A 17,092-nucleotide genomic window follows, 5' to 3' on the forward strand; every position below is an offset into this window, starting at 1 on the left:
TTGTATTCAATTTCTACCGGAAATGCATAACCTTACCGTTCCACCATAACTTCATAGAAAATATTTTCAGAAAGGTCTAAGTCCACCAAAACACTGGCATAATGACCAAAAAACCTATTCTTAGTAACATTATCAATTAATAACGGTGTCCCGATAGCCCCTGCTATTTCATACAAAGTTCTCTCCATCCAATATTCTTGCGGCAATTCCCACAGTCGTATCCAAACTTGATGTCTAAATCATTGATTGAATATGTAACTGATTGAAGTCAATCTTTCAATATGAACCAAACAAACACTGCGACAAGATACAAAATTAAACAACGTTGCACAATACGGCAAACAACACAACACCGCACTCAAATGACAAAATCACAAAGAAAAAACACAAAAGAAATCTTGATATATGTGGAACCACTTATTTAGATTGAAATAAAGGGGAAAAAAATGCAAAAGGGTGATTCTAGGTCCAAAAAAAAGACCTAAAACCACCCCTCCTCGATGAGTGATGGAGAAAGAGAACTTATAGAGAAGATGAAGTTTCTCTCACTATAAAACTAGGGTCGGCATTGAGTGATTCAAATGTTTTCGTCTTGATACCAACTATTTATTTATATATGTGGTAGATAGAGCGAAACTCTTAGCTTGGAAGTGGTTCCTGGCTAAGTGTCATGCTAGTTCTTGCACTTATCACAAGTGGGAGGTGCAGCCCGTCCTTTGCTGGCGGCGGTAGTGCGTTCTGGGGGTGTTTCTTGGATCTATGTGGGAAGTTCGGTGGGGTTTCTCTGCCTCCTCTCCTCCGGCCGGCCTCCTGGATGTTCCTTTGTCTTTGCTTTTCTGGTTCAGCAAGTGCTTTGTTGGTTGACGGTTTTTGGCTTCTTTAGGTGTTATTTTCTTTTTGTTTTTGTTGTTGGTGTATCTTTGGGCCTCCATGGGGCATTTTTTCCTCCTTGTGGTGTAGGGGGTCGTTCTAGGGGGTCTTTTGTGAGCATCTTCTGATGGCTCCTTATGTGTATTTTGTACAGTTTATATCTCTTATATATATATAGGGAGCATATCAAGAGAGAATGATATGTTTATGTGAGAATGATAAGAATGAATATCAAGCTTTAGATTAAAATAAATGGTTCAGATTTAAACACACAATTAAACACCATGTGACGGTATCTCCTCCTATTTTCTTTATCGATGGCAATTAGCACCTTCATCATTGATGAATATTCAGAACTCTCCAATGATAGTTTTTCTTCCCTAGATCTCTTTATTTCAATCACTCTTTTTGTTAGTGTGGGATTCAATCTCTCTATTATGCAGTTCCTCCATTTTTATATTTTCTATTTTTATATCTGTTGAAATGTGATTTGGATTGTTGAAAAAATGCATTGATCCCTTTCTCTCTCATGGACGATCCGCCTCACCCATTTGCATATGACGACACTTCAAATCTTCAGTTCATCTTCTTGTTCCTGGTGCTAGAAATAAATTAATGGATACAAAAACTAATTCTTATAAATCAAATCCGATATACCATATTCAAAATTCACAAAAAAATCCAAATAAAAGAGATGTGCCAAAAAAAGTGGAGCTGTACGGGGTGACGCAAGGGAGGGAGAGAAAGATGGATATGGCGGCGAGAATTGAGATGGGCTAGAAGAGGCGGTTCCAGCAATGATGTTGTTTTCATAATGGAAGAGGAAAAGATGCAGCCGGGAAGAGAATAGATGGAGTGCAAGTGACTCACGCTGAACCCTTTTAATCTCAGTCGTGGATTTAAAATCAATGGCTGAAAATCATTCTTATCATTCTCACATAAACATATCATTCTCACTTGATATGTCCCCTATATATATATATATATATATATATATATATATATATATATATATATATATATTTGCCATTCAAAAAAAAACTATTTATTTATATATCGTTTAGTACTTTTAACATGGCGACCACGAAAGAACACATGCTCCACCTATCAAAACATAAACATAAAAGATAAACAAACACACAATTTTAGACATACATACAACAACATGGGCAATTTTGTAATTTCAATTGAAGTGTAAGGGTAAAGTTAAATTTGCAACCGAAAATAAAGGGCAATTATGTAAATTCTCTTTTCTCTCTTCCTTGTTCCCTATTCACCACACCCTCATCTTCTCTCTTTCGTACCACCACAACCTCCCCTCCCATCCTATCTTCATCGTCGATGTATCTATCATCACCTCCTGACATCTTTCGCTCATTCTAGTTATCATATTGGAGACGGAGGTGGCGGCGGAGTAGATCTATCTCATTGTCGATGAAGGTGAAGTGGAGAGAAAGTCAGAGTTCGGTTTAGGAAAGAAGGGCAAAAAAAAATGAGTATAAAATAATAGTGGTATACGGTGTCGTATTTTTGTCAAAAATAATGTGTCAAAGTTGTGATTACAACCATGCATGATTAGTTTTACTGTCATACAAATTGATTATAAGTGAATTGATTATTTGTGTGTACACTAGACTCTATAATAACGCAGCTTTTGCTCATATGTGGGTATTCATTGTGGAAAATTTGATTTGCAAACACACACACTATGTAAAATTAATTCTAACTAAAAGCGGGTTGAAGATAAATCGACTTGTATTTGAAATCATTCATGTAAAAGTGAGTTGGACTATAAATTTATGTGTAAATCTAACACTACAAATCTTAGCCTCCAGTAAAATCAATTATGGAGATAAAATCAATTCTACTAGAAATCAATTGAACATGTCAGAATCAATTATGAACCTCCAGAATTAATCAATTTTGACCTTTTAGAAGTTGAACCAATCATATACATTGCAAAAACTATATTTTTTTATACTTAAATTTTTGTATGGTAAAAATTAACAGGTAGTTAATAGACTAGTTTATAACAGATAGCTGACAAACTATTTGATAACAAATAACATATAATTAAACAACTAAGCAATTGAATTTGTAGTGCTTCTTGATAAAATTAACAGATTAACCACTTTAAAAATATGAAATTACATAAAAAAAAATATTAAGTTAATGTTTAATTAACTTCTTTTAATTAAGATAACATGTAATAGATGATAATCTGGTTTTAAGCTTTCGACACTAACTTATCAACATTAAGTTATCAAAATATATGCATTTTAAAATAAGCTATGAATTCATGAGTATATTTTGATAACTTTATGTTATAATTTAAAAATGACAAACATCTATACATTAAATCATATACAATATTTTATTGCTAACTTAGTTTTATGATTTAATTTATTTGATTTTCATATAGATGTTTGTCATTTTTAAATTATAAGAAACTATACAGAGCTGGCCTAAGGGTAAAATCGCCAAGGCAATGGCCTTAGGCCCAAAAAATTATGAAAAAATTTACTTGATATAAGGCCTCATATTCTATTATTGATAAAAAAAATTGTTGATAAAAAAGTCTCATATTCTACTAAAATTAATAAAGTATTATCTAAAATTAATATTATGGCAACACAAATTAAATTGGATTACTTTATTATCAATAGAAAAAATATCAAATAAAATTTATTACATTAGCTTAATGGAGTATATGATTTTGTGGCTAAAATATATGAAAATTTTAACCAAGTAAAAAAAGTAATTTGACTAAAGAAATATTATTGTGAGTTTCAAAAAGACATCATCTCAAAATAAGTCTTAGGTTTTAATATGTGTTCGGCTGGTCCCGAAACCATGCTTATTTTTTTCACCAGAAAAGAAACGTAAATTTAATGACATCAACAATATAGCAAACTTAACTACGCTCATCTTTTTTAAAATTTAGCGTAAATTTGTCTAGGAGTAGTTTTTACAAAAGAAAAAATCACGCCAAAAAATATATTATCTTTAGAGATAGGTATAGATAAACTTAGAAGGTATAAACTATTGGAATAAACTAGTCTTTTTTTAAGAAGCTAGACGAGTCCACCGAAATTGACATCAATAAAATCGAACATAAGACCATGAGAGGAACACACTCAAGTTCTCAAGATAACATCAAGTGGATGGTATAAACTAGTTTACTATATTTTGCTTACCAAACTTACCTTTCATTGGACACCGAATTGACAATACCTATAAATTATAGCACAATTGCTTTAAAGCATTTGAACAAGATGAAATTACAATATAATCACTTAAATAACTAAATTAAATAGTAGACAACATCACCTCATCGTGCAACTAGTTTAATCGTGTGATTCCATTAACTTATTGGCCTAAATTCTAATAACAAAAATACTACACTTTGCAGGGCATCAAAGGAGGACCACACAAACAATCATTTCCAACAAAAACACTAGCTGGAAAATTATTCTTAGGAATTTCACCACAAAGACGATTATAACTAACATTTAACTGTTGAATCCCAACAACACTCTTTGTCACTTTTCCAAACACCAAATTACGTGACAAATCCAAATACTTCAACCTATTTCCAAACCTTAAACTCCCCAAATCAAACTTCAACAAATTTTCTGAACCACGAAACTCAATCAAATACTCAGTCTTATTCAACAAATCAACAGCACTACCTGAAATCTCATTCCCAGAAAGATCAATATAGTCATAGAAAAAAGTTTCCAAAGGCTTAAAATCATCAAGTTTCATCTTTATACCACAATGTGCAAGCTTCAAAGAGTAAATAATTGGAGATGTAGCAACCCATTTTGGAATTTCCTTCAAATGAAACATATTTCTTGATAAATCCAATGATTCTATGCCTTTCACATTCATTACAGGAAATGGATCAACGAGAAAATTGTCTGAGAGATCAAGGTTGAAGATTTTTGTTAGGTTTGCAAAACTCTTTGGCACTGTTCCTGTAAATTGGTTTTTTGAGAGATCCAATGTATCAAGTGCTTTGAATTTTCCTAGAAAATCTGGGATTTTCCCAGAAAGTGAATTATGCCCTAGCTCAAGGTACCTTAGGGTTGGATATAGAGATGAAATTGAAAGTGGAATATTCCCGGAAAATTTGTTGTGAGAAAGTTCGAGAATAATAAGGTTTTTTAAGGAAGTGAAAATATCAGGTATGTTACCACTAAGTTGGTTTCCTTGGAGACTAAGGTATGTGAGATTTTTTAGGTTTTTAAGGGATACTGGAATGGTTCCTGTGAGAAAATTGTTACCTAGTTTTAACTGAGTTACTTTAGTCAATGCAGATATTGAACTAGGAATTGTTCCTGTGAATTTGTTTCCTTGTAGACTAAATGCTTCTAATTGGTTCATGTTGCCTATGTTTTGGGGTATTGGACCAGATAATGTGTTATTCTCTATGTAGATGAATTTGAGATTTGGTAGCTTGAAAAGAAAATCAGGAAAAGGACCAGAAATTTTTTGAAGGTTTATCAAGTAGATTCCATCTAGGAATTTGAGTTTTGAGAGTGATGATGAGATTGTACCTGATAAGAAACTTTTTGGATTTTCGGAGTCACCAGTTAAAGACAAACTTGTGACCCGTTTGTCGTCTAAACACCCTACACCTGCCCATGTGCAACAATTTGTACCTGGTATCCATGACTTGAGCATGGATGACGGGTCAGATTTGATGCCGGATTTGAAGGCTAATAGACCGGATTCATCATCTGGGTCACATTTGGCACCATATGCATTATGAGGTAGTAAGGTGGTGGAGATAGTAACTAGGATGAGAAGGGTGGTGGTGAGGAAGAGGTTCATTATATTTTTCTTACACAAGATTTGAGAATGGGAGAGATAGTATAGAATCCAAAGGTGGGTACAAGTGTTTATATTAATATAAGGGAAGTAGAGTTAAGGATAAGATTTTGGGAAGTTCGGTTTTTGAATTGAAAATGAAAAGTACAAGCCAGCAAATTTGACTAGCCATAAATGGCAATGAGGTGTTATGATATAGTACAAAAATTGATGTCTAGCTAAGTGTAACTTTCAAGGTCAATTAATGCTGCCCAGCCCACGGCTTTAATGTACATGTGCAAGGTGGTTCTACTTGTTTATCCCATTTTGTACACATTTGACTTGCAAGTTGCATCACGCACCAAAGGTTCTCGAATCACGAAAGAGACTAGCACTCTGTTGGCAATGTAGTTTAAATCCAGGTGGAATACCCATTTGGACTCAACTCAACTATGATGATAGTGCCATTTCAATATCGTACATTTTAATTGTACTAATTCAGTTATTTACATTAAATCATTTTTTTCTACCTTACATTGAGTTTTATTTATCTAGATACCCTGGTTTTGCAAAGTTTTACTGCACCGGTCCATGCCAATTAAGTAATACTTATCCCCAACCAAAGGTAAAATGGAGGGACTAGCTGTGGACGATGATGAAAATGCCAGGATCACTTATTTTTCAATGTAGTTATGATGGATTCATTGTATTCAATGCTCTCATCTTTTATGAAGATGATAATACATTTTATTTTATGATATGTGTATCGCATTCTTAGAGTGATCAAAAAATAAATAAAGACTACATTTGAGATATAAGAATGGAATACTTACGTAATATGAAGAGTTTTTTTTTTTTTTTCTTTTTTTCTTCTTGTTATTTGTTCTATCCCCTAATGGTGAATAAAAAAACGTGTAAAAAACAAGTTTTACTATTTGACCACCGTTTCTACCAAAAAAAATATTTTGACCACCGTCTAAACCATTCACAAAACGTGTTTTATGCGGTGCAGAAAGGTGCGTGAGTTAAGTCTCATCACCGGCCAAATATGTGTGAGTTAAGTCACGCCATCGACCAAATGTGTGTGAGTTAACTCACGCTAAAAGTACATAGCGTGATTTAAGTTACGCAGGGGTACTTTCGTCAATTCAGTTGGGAGGGAGTGTTTTTTGTTGGGAAAAGAACTTTTTTTTTTCTTTTGTTTTTGTTAGCTTCTTTTCCCAAAAAAAAAGAGAGAGAGAGAGAATACAAAGGGTATTTTTGTCAATCTGGTGTAATTAGAAGAAATTAGAAAAGAGTAATTTATTACTAATTGATTAAAATAAAAGAAATTATGGACTAAAAAAAATAAAAAGAAAAATAATTGTTTTGTTACAGGCGTAAACCCTTAAACCCTTTCGTAGAGAAGAGGAAAAGGCCGCATAAGAATTTTCAACAACAACGCTAACAAATACAAATTCGCGAGTTTCAAAGAGAATACAAACCCAGTTTGTTTCCTTCCAATCACACATTCTCAGGTTAGTAAAATCTTTTTCTGCTCCATTCAATTTTTTTGCTTTAATCAAAATAATCGTTTTTTTTTTTTTTAGATTTTTATGTTGCAAGCTTCAAAAATTCGTCTTTTAGATAGTTTAGAATAATACCCTTGATTTGTTTTTCCCTAATTTTGATTTTCTCTTCGTGGGTCTCAAAAATTGTTTCTTTGGGTTTTGTTATCACTATTTGCTTAGATTTGTCTTTAATATCTGATTTAAGGAGTTAATTTTTTGTTTTAATCATAAAATCAAATATTTAAGACCTTATAGTATATGGCATGACCTCAAGTTGGTCACACCATCTTAGCTTGGGTGCATGTTCTCCCCGGTTTTGTCCTTTGTAGAAGTTACTCTTAGAAATCGTGGTTGGGTATTGCACAACCCCACAAAACTGGCTTGTGAAAGGTGATGATTGCCCCCCACTTATAAACACATGTTTACGCCATGTTTTATCCAATGTAGGACTCTTTAACGCCTCGAAAGTAGTGTGTCGGATTTGTGGAACATTGGTCGTCTAAGCCACTATGATGGCTGACAGACCTTTTACTCCTTCGTCTCAACTCTCAACTAGGGTTACCGTTTCGCCACACCTAAAGAGTCTTATGTTGCCAAGGAAGGTTGGCTCAATTGGTAAGGGATTGACTCACCCACAAGGTTGTGGGTTCAATTCCCTCCCCCAGTGTGACGACCTCTTTGATGGATGATCTATAAGACTATAAGTACCTCTGTTATTACTCGTTGAGCTTTGAGGTCTGACATGACCTTGGTGAGCCTTGGAGCCCAACTCACCTAAACTTTCTTGTTTGAAAAAAATAAAAAATAAGTCCCACATTCCTTGGGAATCTAGGCCAAGGGTAGTTTATAAACAACATCCGCTTTCCTCAACCCAATGAGACGTCTTTTATAAAGGATAAAACCATGAAGGACTTGCACCAAAAGCGGACAATACCTTGAAAGGTGGTGTGATGGGCTTGAGGTCGGAAGATCATATACCTTTTTTTAAAAGCAATTCAAAACCAATGAAGTACTCACATGCACGACACTGAACACAACGTTGACACAAGCACTTGAACAACAATAATTTTTTTAGAAAATAGAAGTAATTGAAATGTAACCGTGTATCAATGTTGTGTATGTGTAAGACACCAGCACATATTAGACGCAAGACTAGTATTGTCAAATTTCCGCCATGACAGATTCTGTGCCATTCGCCATAGGCCACAGCACCTATTATATCTGTCATAGGCTGCAACACCATGCTTATAAGTTTGATTTTTTATCGGCCCCCATAATCCGCCATTGATAACAGTACACCAAACACGCCTTCAATTAAAAGCGTCGGTGCTATATATAGATCAAAACAATATATACTATATTATATTTATAGGCACGTACAAATTATAGGTTTGTTTAAATAATAAGTTTTCTCAGTTTACTAAAGTACTAACTTTAAAGAGGCTAAATCTCAAAACTAAGTGTTTCAGACCCATTTTACAGTGAGTATATCAGATGGATCACTTAGCAGCAGCTGAAGCGCAATTAGGTCAACAGAGAATTAGGCAGAAACTTGAGGAAGTGAATGTAGCTGCTCAAACTAATCTTGCCCCTGTTCAAGACCATGTCAATTATACTCTCCAGGTTCTTTCTGGTCTCTTAATGTCATAAGTACTTCAATGGTTGTTTTGACTTTTAAATTTAATTTAATGCTAGAACTGTATCTTTCGTTGTAATATTGAATGGTTTTATTGGCTTGATGAGTAAAACTATATTGTAATTAGTAGCAAGAAAGTTAATACCATCTGGCTAGCTAATTTTTTGTCCTGCATTTTTCCTTCCTTTTTTATTTTGATTCAAATTATTGTACTATTGATATTCTTTTGTGCTTATAAGTCCTAATTCCTAAATATGAACTACTACATGACATGTCTTTTATAATTCTTGGTTTTAAAGGTTTTGACTTTTTATATCTTTATTCTTTTACACCAAATGCTTTGAAATTTTAATATAGATAGGTAATGCTTTTGCATATAATGGTAATATTCGGCAATCCCTTTTACTGATAAATAGAATTTATATTCCGTATTGTTGATTGTTTGATTGAAATTTGCAGAAAGCCTATTTTAAATGTGCATATGAGTGCTTTGATAGAAGCAGAAAGCAGGAAGAGATAAGCAATTGTGTTGAAAATTGCAGTATTCCTCTTTCTAATGTGCAACAGTCATTTGAAAATGAGATGGCAAAGTTTCAGGTGAGCTGATCATACTCTCTCTCTCTCTCTCTCTCTCTCTCTCTCTCTCTCACTCATATCTTGTGATCTGTTATTACCACTTCTTTTAATTTGATTCTAACTTTTAAATGATGACTGGGCTGATTAAGGGTTGATTGATTGAGACTATACAATTTATACCTTTTCTCTTGTCTCTATTTCAACATCTTGTGCTCTCAAACTACTATCCCTTTCCTATTTTCTCTATCTGATGAAATTTTAACATGCTATCAAAGTGGTGCCATCCAATTTGATTAGAACTAAACATGCTTTCAATTTTATAGAATAGGGTTTCCTTGTTTAGATTTCCAGTTCCACATAGATTTGTTACCAAAATTGTAATCGTCATCCAGTTTTATACTTGTCTTCCTCTTAGTTTGGTGTCTATGTTAAGTCACTTATCTATTTGTTGAATCAAAAAACTACACCGACAACCAAGTTGTTTCCCACTAGTTGATATTGGCTACATAGATCAATTTGACATTATAAACTCATGTCATTTATTTGGCCCAAAACAGTGTTATCAATCGCGGATTACGGTGGCCAGCTAACAATCCGCCACATAAATATGGCACTGCAGCATATGTCAGAAACATGGTGTATATAATAGGTGTTGCGCTTATGGCAGCTAGCACAAAAACTTCCATGCTATAACGCCACAATGCAGCCATAGCAGAAATTTGACAACAATGGTAGATATACCATTTCCCTTAATCTTTCTAAATGGTTTAAGCTATAGTTTTCCTTGGTCTCACTACCTTTCACTATTAGACTACCCTTCTGGTCAATGTCCTTTATCCGTGTTTTTGTCTTCAACGCGCATGTTCAAACCACTAAAACGAATCTCTACAGTCTTTTCTACAGTGCGCACTATCTCGATTCTGTCTCAAATGATTATTCCAATCTTATCTTGCTTTATGTGATCATTCATAGTACTTAACATTGTGGTCTTTGCAGTACCAAGTTTGCTTGCTTATTATTGTCCAATATTTGGCCATGCACAACATTGTAGGTCTTAGAGGCGGAAGTTAAAAAAATTCTCAAGTTTGAGTGGTACTTTTCTATCACAGACCAGACTTCCTCCATTTTCATCCTACTTTTAATTCTATGGTTGACGTCTCCTTCTATCTCCCTGTCACTTTGTATAATGAACCTAAGGTGCTTAAAACATGAGATACGATGTGTTCAAGGTAGTCAGAATCGGGATCCTAGATATGATCGGGGAAGGGTCACAAGATCGTAAATAGTAGGATCGTAACACGGATCTAAATCGTTAAATAGTCCTACATCGGATAAGAGATGACCTGGGAATGTGTTTATAAGTGGGGGCAGCACTCACCTTACAAGCTGTGACTGTATGAGGGAAGGAGAGTGAATGCAATTTTGTTGAATACTGATCGTGTGAGATGTATGTAGCAGTTATTGGGACAATGATCATTGTATTGGGAAGAATACAGCAGTTAATCACACTGTGGGAAATGAGACAACCGCTCCAGTCATTAACACCAATGAATTTGGTGGAGTGTGGTGGGTTATGAACCCTTTTTTGGTTTTCTTGTAACTGGGTCGTTTTAACAGAAACCAGGACGTGTGACCCGACCTGGAAAGCCTAAAAATTGCAGAATGCGTAGAAACGTAACGGAATCGCCGATTCCACTGTCTGCTATCAATTTATGATTCTGCTTATCACAGAACACGGCGATAGGGAGCAACATTGTAAAAATGCTAGCAACCGATTTTGACTACCATGAATGTATTATATGTTCCTCCAATTGCCATCTCTAAATTTTGATTTGTGTCTTTTGCGAAACTTCCATTCGATATACTTTCTTTTACCTTTACTCAGGTGGAAGTCTTGTGTTTCCGTGGTTTGTCTTTATATGTCTATCTTCATTTATTTGTTTTCATATTCTTCAACTGAGACTATATCATATGCAACAAGTGTACATGCTGGCGTCATCTCTTGGATATGTTTAGCAAACAAGTATAGAAATAGAAATAATTAAGATAGAAAAAGGTACACTATCACAAGCCTTTTCCACATTATAAAAAACAATGTGTAGATCTTTTTACATGTTTTTGGGACCAAATTAATTTTCTATGATGTGGGTTTCTTAATTTTCTTTGGCTTACTCTTAGACCTCACAATCTCATTGATCATCTTTGTGAGTCATTTGATGTCTCTCTCCTAATTTTTGCTTACCTCAATAGATATATTCTCTGATCCAACTACCTTACTATTAGCCGTTTTCTACAACACTTAATTTATTTCAGATTCATAAATTTTTCAGTAGTTGGAATAATTTAGATCCTTCTCTCTAGTGTTATGAGCTCAAAGAATGCCTGAAACTCTGAAGCGCATTACAGTCTCAATTGTATTCGGACCACCGTACAAATGAAGCCATGGTATAGGAAAATCAAGACCGAGTTGTTAACGCTTCACTATTTGTTCCACTTCCATGGCTTTTTTATGCATATATTTTTTCCATGACTGCCAACACTTCTTGTCCCCATTTAAACTCTAGACTAGGTCAAAGTGAAAGCTGCTAGAAAATCAAGGTTATTCTTGTGAGAAAATAAAACATTCAAAATGTGAACGTGAAAATTTACAGTTGATATTTAAACACAATGTAGCACCGACATTTCAGATTGAAATCTTCTCCAGTATCGGATACCAACACGACAAGATACCGACATCTGTGGTTATGACTTCCATTTTCTCAAATTATTACCGGTCTCTGTGTCTGTGTCTTAGTGTTTCTTAGTTTGAACACCTATAATTTATTACGCTTATTCATGAAATATCAGTTGTTAATTTTCTCATCAAAACTGCTGAGCTCATTTGCTCTGCTATTATCCAAATTATTTATTTATACCTTGTATTAATTTAACTTTTGATTTCTGACATCTGTAGTATGTTCTACATCCTTGAAGCATTGTCATATAAGACCTTCGTATTTGATCTAATAGTGTTTTCAACATGGTACAGGAGAAGTTGAATAGATCTATGATGGTTTGTCAAGACAAGTATGAGGGATCAAAGCTCCAACAGAAACCTGGAGCTATGAATGATATGATTTCCTGTGCTGACGAAGCGATTCAAGACAGCATTAAAATGCTGCCGCTTCTTACGAACAAGTTGAAAGCTTCCTTTGGCATTCCAGACAACAGTTCTTCCTAGAAAGATTTTATTTTCTCAACATTTATCTTCAGTTGCAAAAGAAAATTGGTGCAAGACATTATTTAACTGTTTCTGGAACACAAAAGTTAACATACTTTATTCCTGTAATTTGAATGCGATGCATCTTGATTCATCGATAAGTTTGATGTATTCTAAGACATTTAGAATTGTTATGCTTACACAAATAATATTAATCGTTCGTTTATTTATAAAACGGGAGTTCACTTGCTTTACATTTTAAAGTGGATTCTTCAATGTAGAGGAATAAACACCACTATTAGATTGGAAAAACCAGACTGAGCTGCACCAAGACAGAAAAAGCAAACTACATCGACAAAATCACAACTAAAAAAACACTCAAATCTATGTGAACATCTATGCAAAGAGTTCTGTTATGCTCCACTTAGGTAATGCTCCATTTAGTCCATTTAGGTTTTAGATGAAAGACATGTGGCACAGTTAATCACACGGTGAAGGTAAACAAAGCAGCCTTCTGTCTTCTGCTATTACGTATCTTTCTCTCCGTCTCCTCTCATCACGGTAAATCTCCACCCACCACCACCACCACCACCGCCCACAACCACCCATCGCCGTCATCTGTTCTGATCTAATCTAATTCAGATTTGTGTTTGGTTGTTTTTGATTTTGTAGATTTCGATGGAATACTTTACGACGGCAGCTGCGAGATGATGATGGGAGGAAGAGAGGGCGATGATGGGGAGAGGCGAAACGGCGGTGGCGGCGGTTGGGTGGAGGCTGTAGCTTGTAGGTGAGAAGGGAGAGGAAAAGTGGGGATTGTGGGAGCGTGAGAAGGAGAAGAAGAAACTAAATTTTTTTATTAAATAAAATACTTGCCTGTGGACAGTGCTTTGTATTTTATTTTTATAAAATGAATCTCAACCCTTAAATTTAATTTTGCCACATGTCTTTCATCCAAAACCTAAATGGACTAAATGGAACATTACATAAATGAAGCATATCAGAACCCATCTATGCTAAGAGTTCTGTTATGCTCCATTTAGGTAATGCTCCATTTAAGGGGGTGATTTCAGATCAAAAAATGATCCAAAGTCATCCATTTTCAACCTTTTCAATGGATGAAGATGGGTTAGAGAGAAGTTGAAGTTTCTCTCACTAAAAAACTAGGGTCGACTATCTTTAAACAAATTTATCCTTAATAACCATTTTAAAAATTAAAATAAAATCTACATCATAATTTAAGTAAACTAGAAAAACTTCTTTAAGAAATAGTAAAAACTAAAAACAAACTCCAAATGGTCGATTGTTTTCTTTCAAAAATTTACTTTAAATATCACAATATTTTCCAATTTGAACTTATGAAGTACCACATGAATATTCAAACTCAAATTTTTATCGGTTTAGATAACATGAATAATATTGAGGATATAAGGTTGTCTTTGTGGTTGAGTGAAGTAGTAATATTTAAACACATTAAAATTGAATTAATTGTTTAAATTGCTATTGAAATTTAATGTAATTTTGCATGTAAAATATCAATTTTATTTTGGTATTAGTCAAATTTTACTTTTGGATAACGTTTTGGTTTTGTAATTTTTAGTAAAACATCACATGCTTGTACCATTTTGTGTAACCACCCACCAAACGACCGAGAAAGAATCATTCCACAATCGCAGAAGACACAAAATCAAGAAAAGAAATTGAAAGTAAAAGGAACCATTATACATAAAAAAGGAAAGCAAAGACATATTAGCCACATGCAAGGATGGGGTAAAAACAGCAGCTCCATTTGAGATAAATAGGAGAGCTACATGCAATTTTTTCATAACCAATTTTCTTCATAACACATTGAAATGGAAGGGAAAGAAAAATCAGTGAGGGAGAAACTGAATGAAAAAAATAATAGGAGGCTTTTGTTTCTAAATAGTTTTAATTTCTATACTGCATTTAAAAATAAGATCATTTTTTTTTATCCACGGTACATGTTAGTTCTCTTCCTCTTATTAATCTTATTTTAATATCTCATTTAGAATCAATTAAACTTAGCTATTTACATGATTGGTTTGTCATCCAAAAAAACCTAATGGCACAACTTATTGCTTGTCTTCTGTTCATGTGTAAATAATCATTGATAAATATAAAAATTATTAACCCTCAATTCTTTCAAAGATCTACTTAAATTTTGAGTTCATCATTGTATAAGATAATGTCCTTCATTTTAACGTGACAAGTGGTTAATTTATGTTAAACCATATCCAGATTCGGTTATTAATGACCTGATAATTTTATGTTATCATTTCAATTGGTTCATTTCCTGCAACTGTGATGGATAGCCATAACCAACACTATTAGATGTAAAAGTTAGGATACAATAAACAAATTATTTGCTTCGCATCCTCTGGTTATATCTATTTCTCACTCTCTCCAATGACAAATCTAAATCAAACAGATTCTTGCATTCTTGATTTCTACCATGCAGTCCACTCCACATTCCTGGTAATCATTATACTCCACTACTAATCTCACTTCATGATCCACAACTTACTATTCACGAGTTTTTATTCACGTTCTTCAATCTTTGTGACCCACAATATTCTATTCATAATTTGCGATTCACATTTTGTTCGTGGTCGCAATTGAGTTCTTGGTGGCGATTATTGCTCTTCATGATTGAGTTCTTACCTGCGATTGGTACTTTGCAATTCATGTTTTCACAGTTTGTAAAATGCAAATCACGAACGAGAATTCAATCGCAAATATCGAATAGCATTAATAGCTGATAAGAATTTATGAGCAAGAGTTTAGCTTCTTAAAAAAAAAAAAAAAACTCACAAGCAAGCATAAAGTATAAATAGCAAATTGAGAATGGAAAATTGATGATCGTAAAGATTGAAGAATGTGAATTGCAACGTGGGTCGGGTAGTGATAGTAGAATTTTAGACATATAATTATTGATACTTTGTAGTAAATTGCAAGGAGAAAATCGAAAATTCAGTAATCAGTTCGAGTTTAGGGATTCTCATTGGAAAAGGTGAGAAGCAAATACGGGTAGAGCGTGAGAATTGGATATTGTGTTCGTTATAATCTTCCAAGAATTGATTATGACCATTCATCCAATGCAAGTAAAGAATCGATGGTTATTAATAACTGAATCTGGATATGGTTTTAGATAAACCACATAACTTGGTTAAAATACGCGACTACATAGGACTAGAGGTTTCACTCTTGTTAAGTTAAATTTAATTTTCATTAATTTTGTTTCTTTTGTTTATAATTAATTTTATTTCTATTTAAATATACTTTTATTATTATTCATCTTTTAAAAGTAAAATAAAAGTACTTTGAACATATAAATTATTTATGTAATCAAATTTGAAGTATTATTCTTATAAAGGATGTATTAGGAGCATACCAAAACTAAGTTTTGGTTCTTAGACCTATGCATAATCGACTCTCAAATCAGAAAATATAGTCTCTCTAATTTGTTGATTCACGGTTTTAGCTCTCTATTTCTAATTTATAAATCAGAAAAAACTTGTGCTTATTGTTTAAAATTTTAGAAGGAAAAAAACTACCACTAAATTTGAGGCATATTTTTATTGATGTGTAAAGTTGAATAATTAGTTACCAAGTAACATGATGGTGTAAGAATGCATATGTGAATTAAATTTCATTATTTCACTTTTATACCATTAAGTTAAAAAAAATGTACTCCTAAAAAATAATATTTTCCAACAAAAAATATGCATCATCACATCACTCTTTGTGGGCGATATGCTATGGAGGTAAAGTATTGTGATTATTGTATCCATAGAGACTTGCAGAATTTTTTTGTCTGTTCAATTATTTTATAGCTCTAAGATAATGTTTGGAATTGTTTGTAATGGCATGAACAAAAACACATTAATTATAATGAAATTTCACGGATTAAAAAGATGTGAAAAAGCTAGATATGGTAACGTGTTCTCTTGATCAATTGTATATTTTCAAAGTTTCAATTATATTTTCACCTATCACTCAACAGATGTTTTCGTTTTTTGACAAAAGACGAGAGACATGTCTTAGCTATTAATTTCTGGTGTCTTATTCTTTTAATCTATCTATACGATAACATCAATCATAGGTTGTGAATGTAAATCTAACCATGTGTCTAACAACTAGCATCCATATATGAAATTATTCCAAATCATTTTGGTAAAAAAGTCTTTGTCAAACACTTTTTCAGAAGCCATGATCCGAACGTGGGGCGCCACAATCCTCTTAGAGAAAAACCAATGCATTACCTGCAGAAAGAGTTGAACAAGGCTAGACATTGTAGGTCACGCCGTTTCAACCATTATGAATAAATTTGCTTATAAATACCTACTATGCACAATGTATTACACACGATGCATCAAAGATAAAAGTATTTTTGCTTTCATCCCTTTATTATTTTGCCTTTATCTT

At 33.5% G+C, this 17,092-nt stretch overlaps 2 protein-coding genes across 4 annotated transcripts; one reads left to right on the plus strand and one right to left on the minus strand.

The window, feature by feature from the left end:
- Window positions 1–4,035: 4,035 nt before the first annotated feature.
- LOC146935241 (uncharacterized) lies at window positions 4,036–6,139 on the minus strand. Its single transcript, XM_085750420.1, has one exon. The coding sequence runs from the start codon at window positions 5,707–5,709 to the stop codon at window positions 4,270–4,272; it is 1,440 nt and encodes a 479-aa protein (XP_085606546.1). The 5' UTR covers window positions 5,710–6,139; the 3' UTR covers window positions 4,036–4,269.
- Window positions 6,139–12,881, plus strand: LOC146935242 (uncharacterized). Of its 3 annotated transcripts, none has more exons than XM_085750421.1 (4): window positions 6,139–7,202; window positions 8,718–8,858; window positions 9,331–9,468; window positions 12,476–12,881. In XM_085750421.1, the coding sequence occupies exons 2-4, from the start codon at window positions 8,730–8,732 to the stop codon at window positions 12,665–12,667; spliced, it is 459 nt and encodes a 152-aa protein (XP_085606547.1). In that variant the 5' UTR covers window positions 6,139–7,202; window positions 8,718–8,729; the 3' UTR covers window positions 12,668–12,881. The 3 variants fall into 3 exon arrangements, with proteins under 3 accessions (XP_085606547.1, XP_085606548.1, XP_085606549.1); XM_085750422.1 differs by having other exon boundaries at window positions 7,083–7,202; window positions 8,705–8,858; XM_085750423.1 differs by lacking the exon at window positions 6,139–7,202 and adding an exon at window positions 8,504–8,624.
- The last annotated feature ends 4,211 nt before the right edge of the window (window positions 12,882–17,092 follow it).

Source organism: Medicago sativa, chromosome 3 (assembly GCF_051527215.1).
Source record: "Medicago sativa cultivar Bolivia chromosome 3, Bolivia_mono, whole genome shotgun sequence".
Lineage (NCBI taxonomy): Eukaryota > Viridiplantae > Streptophyta > Magnoliopsida > Fabales > Fabaceae > Medicago > Medicago sativa.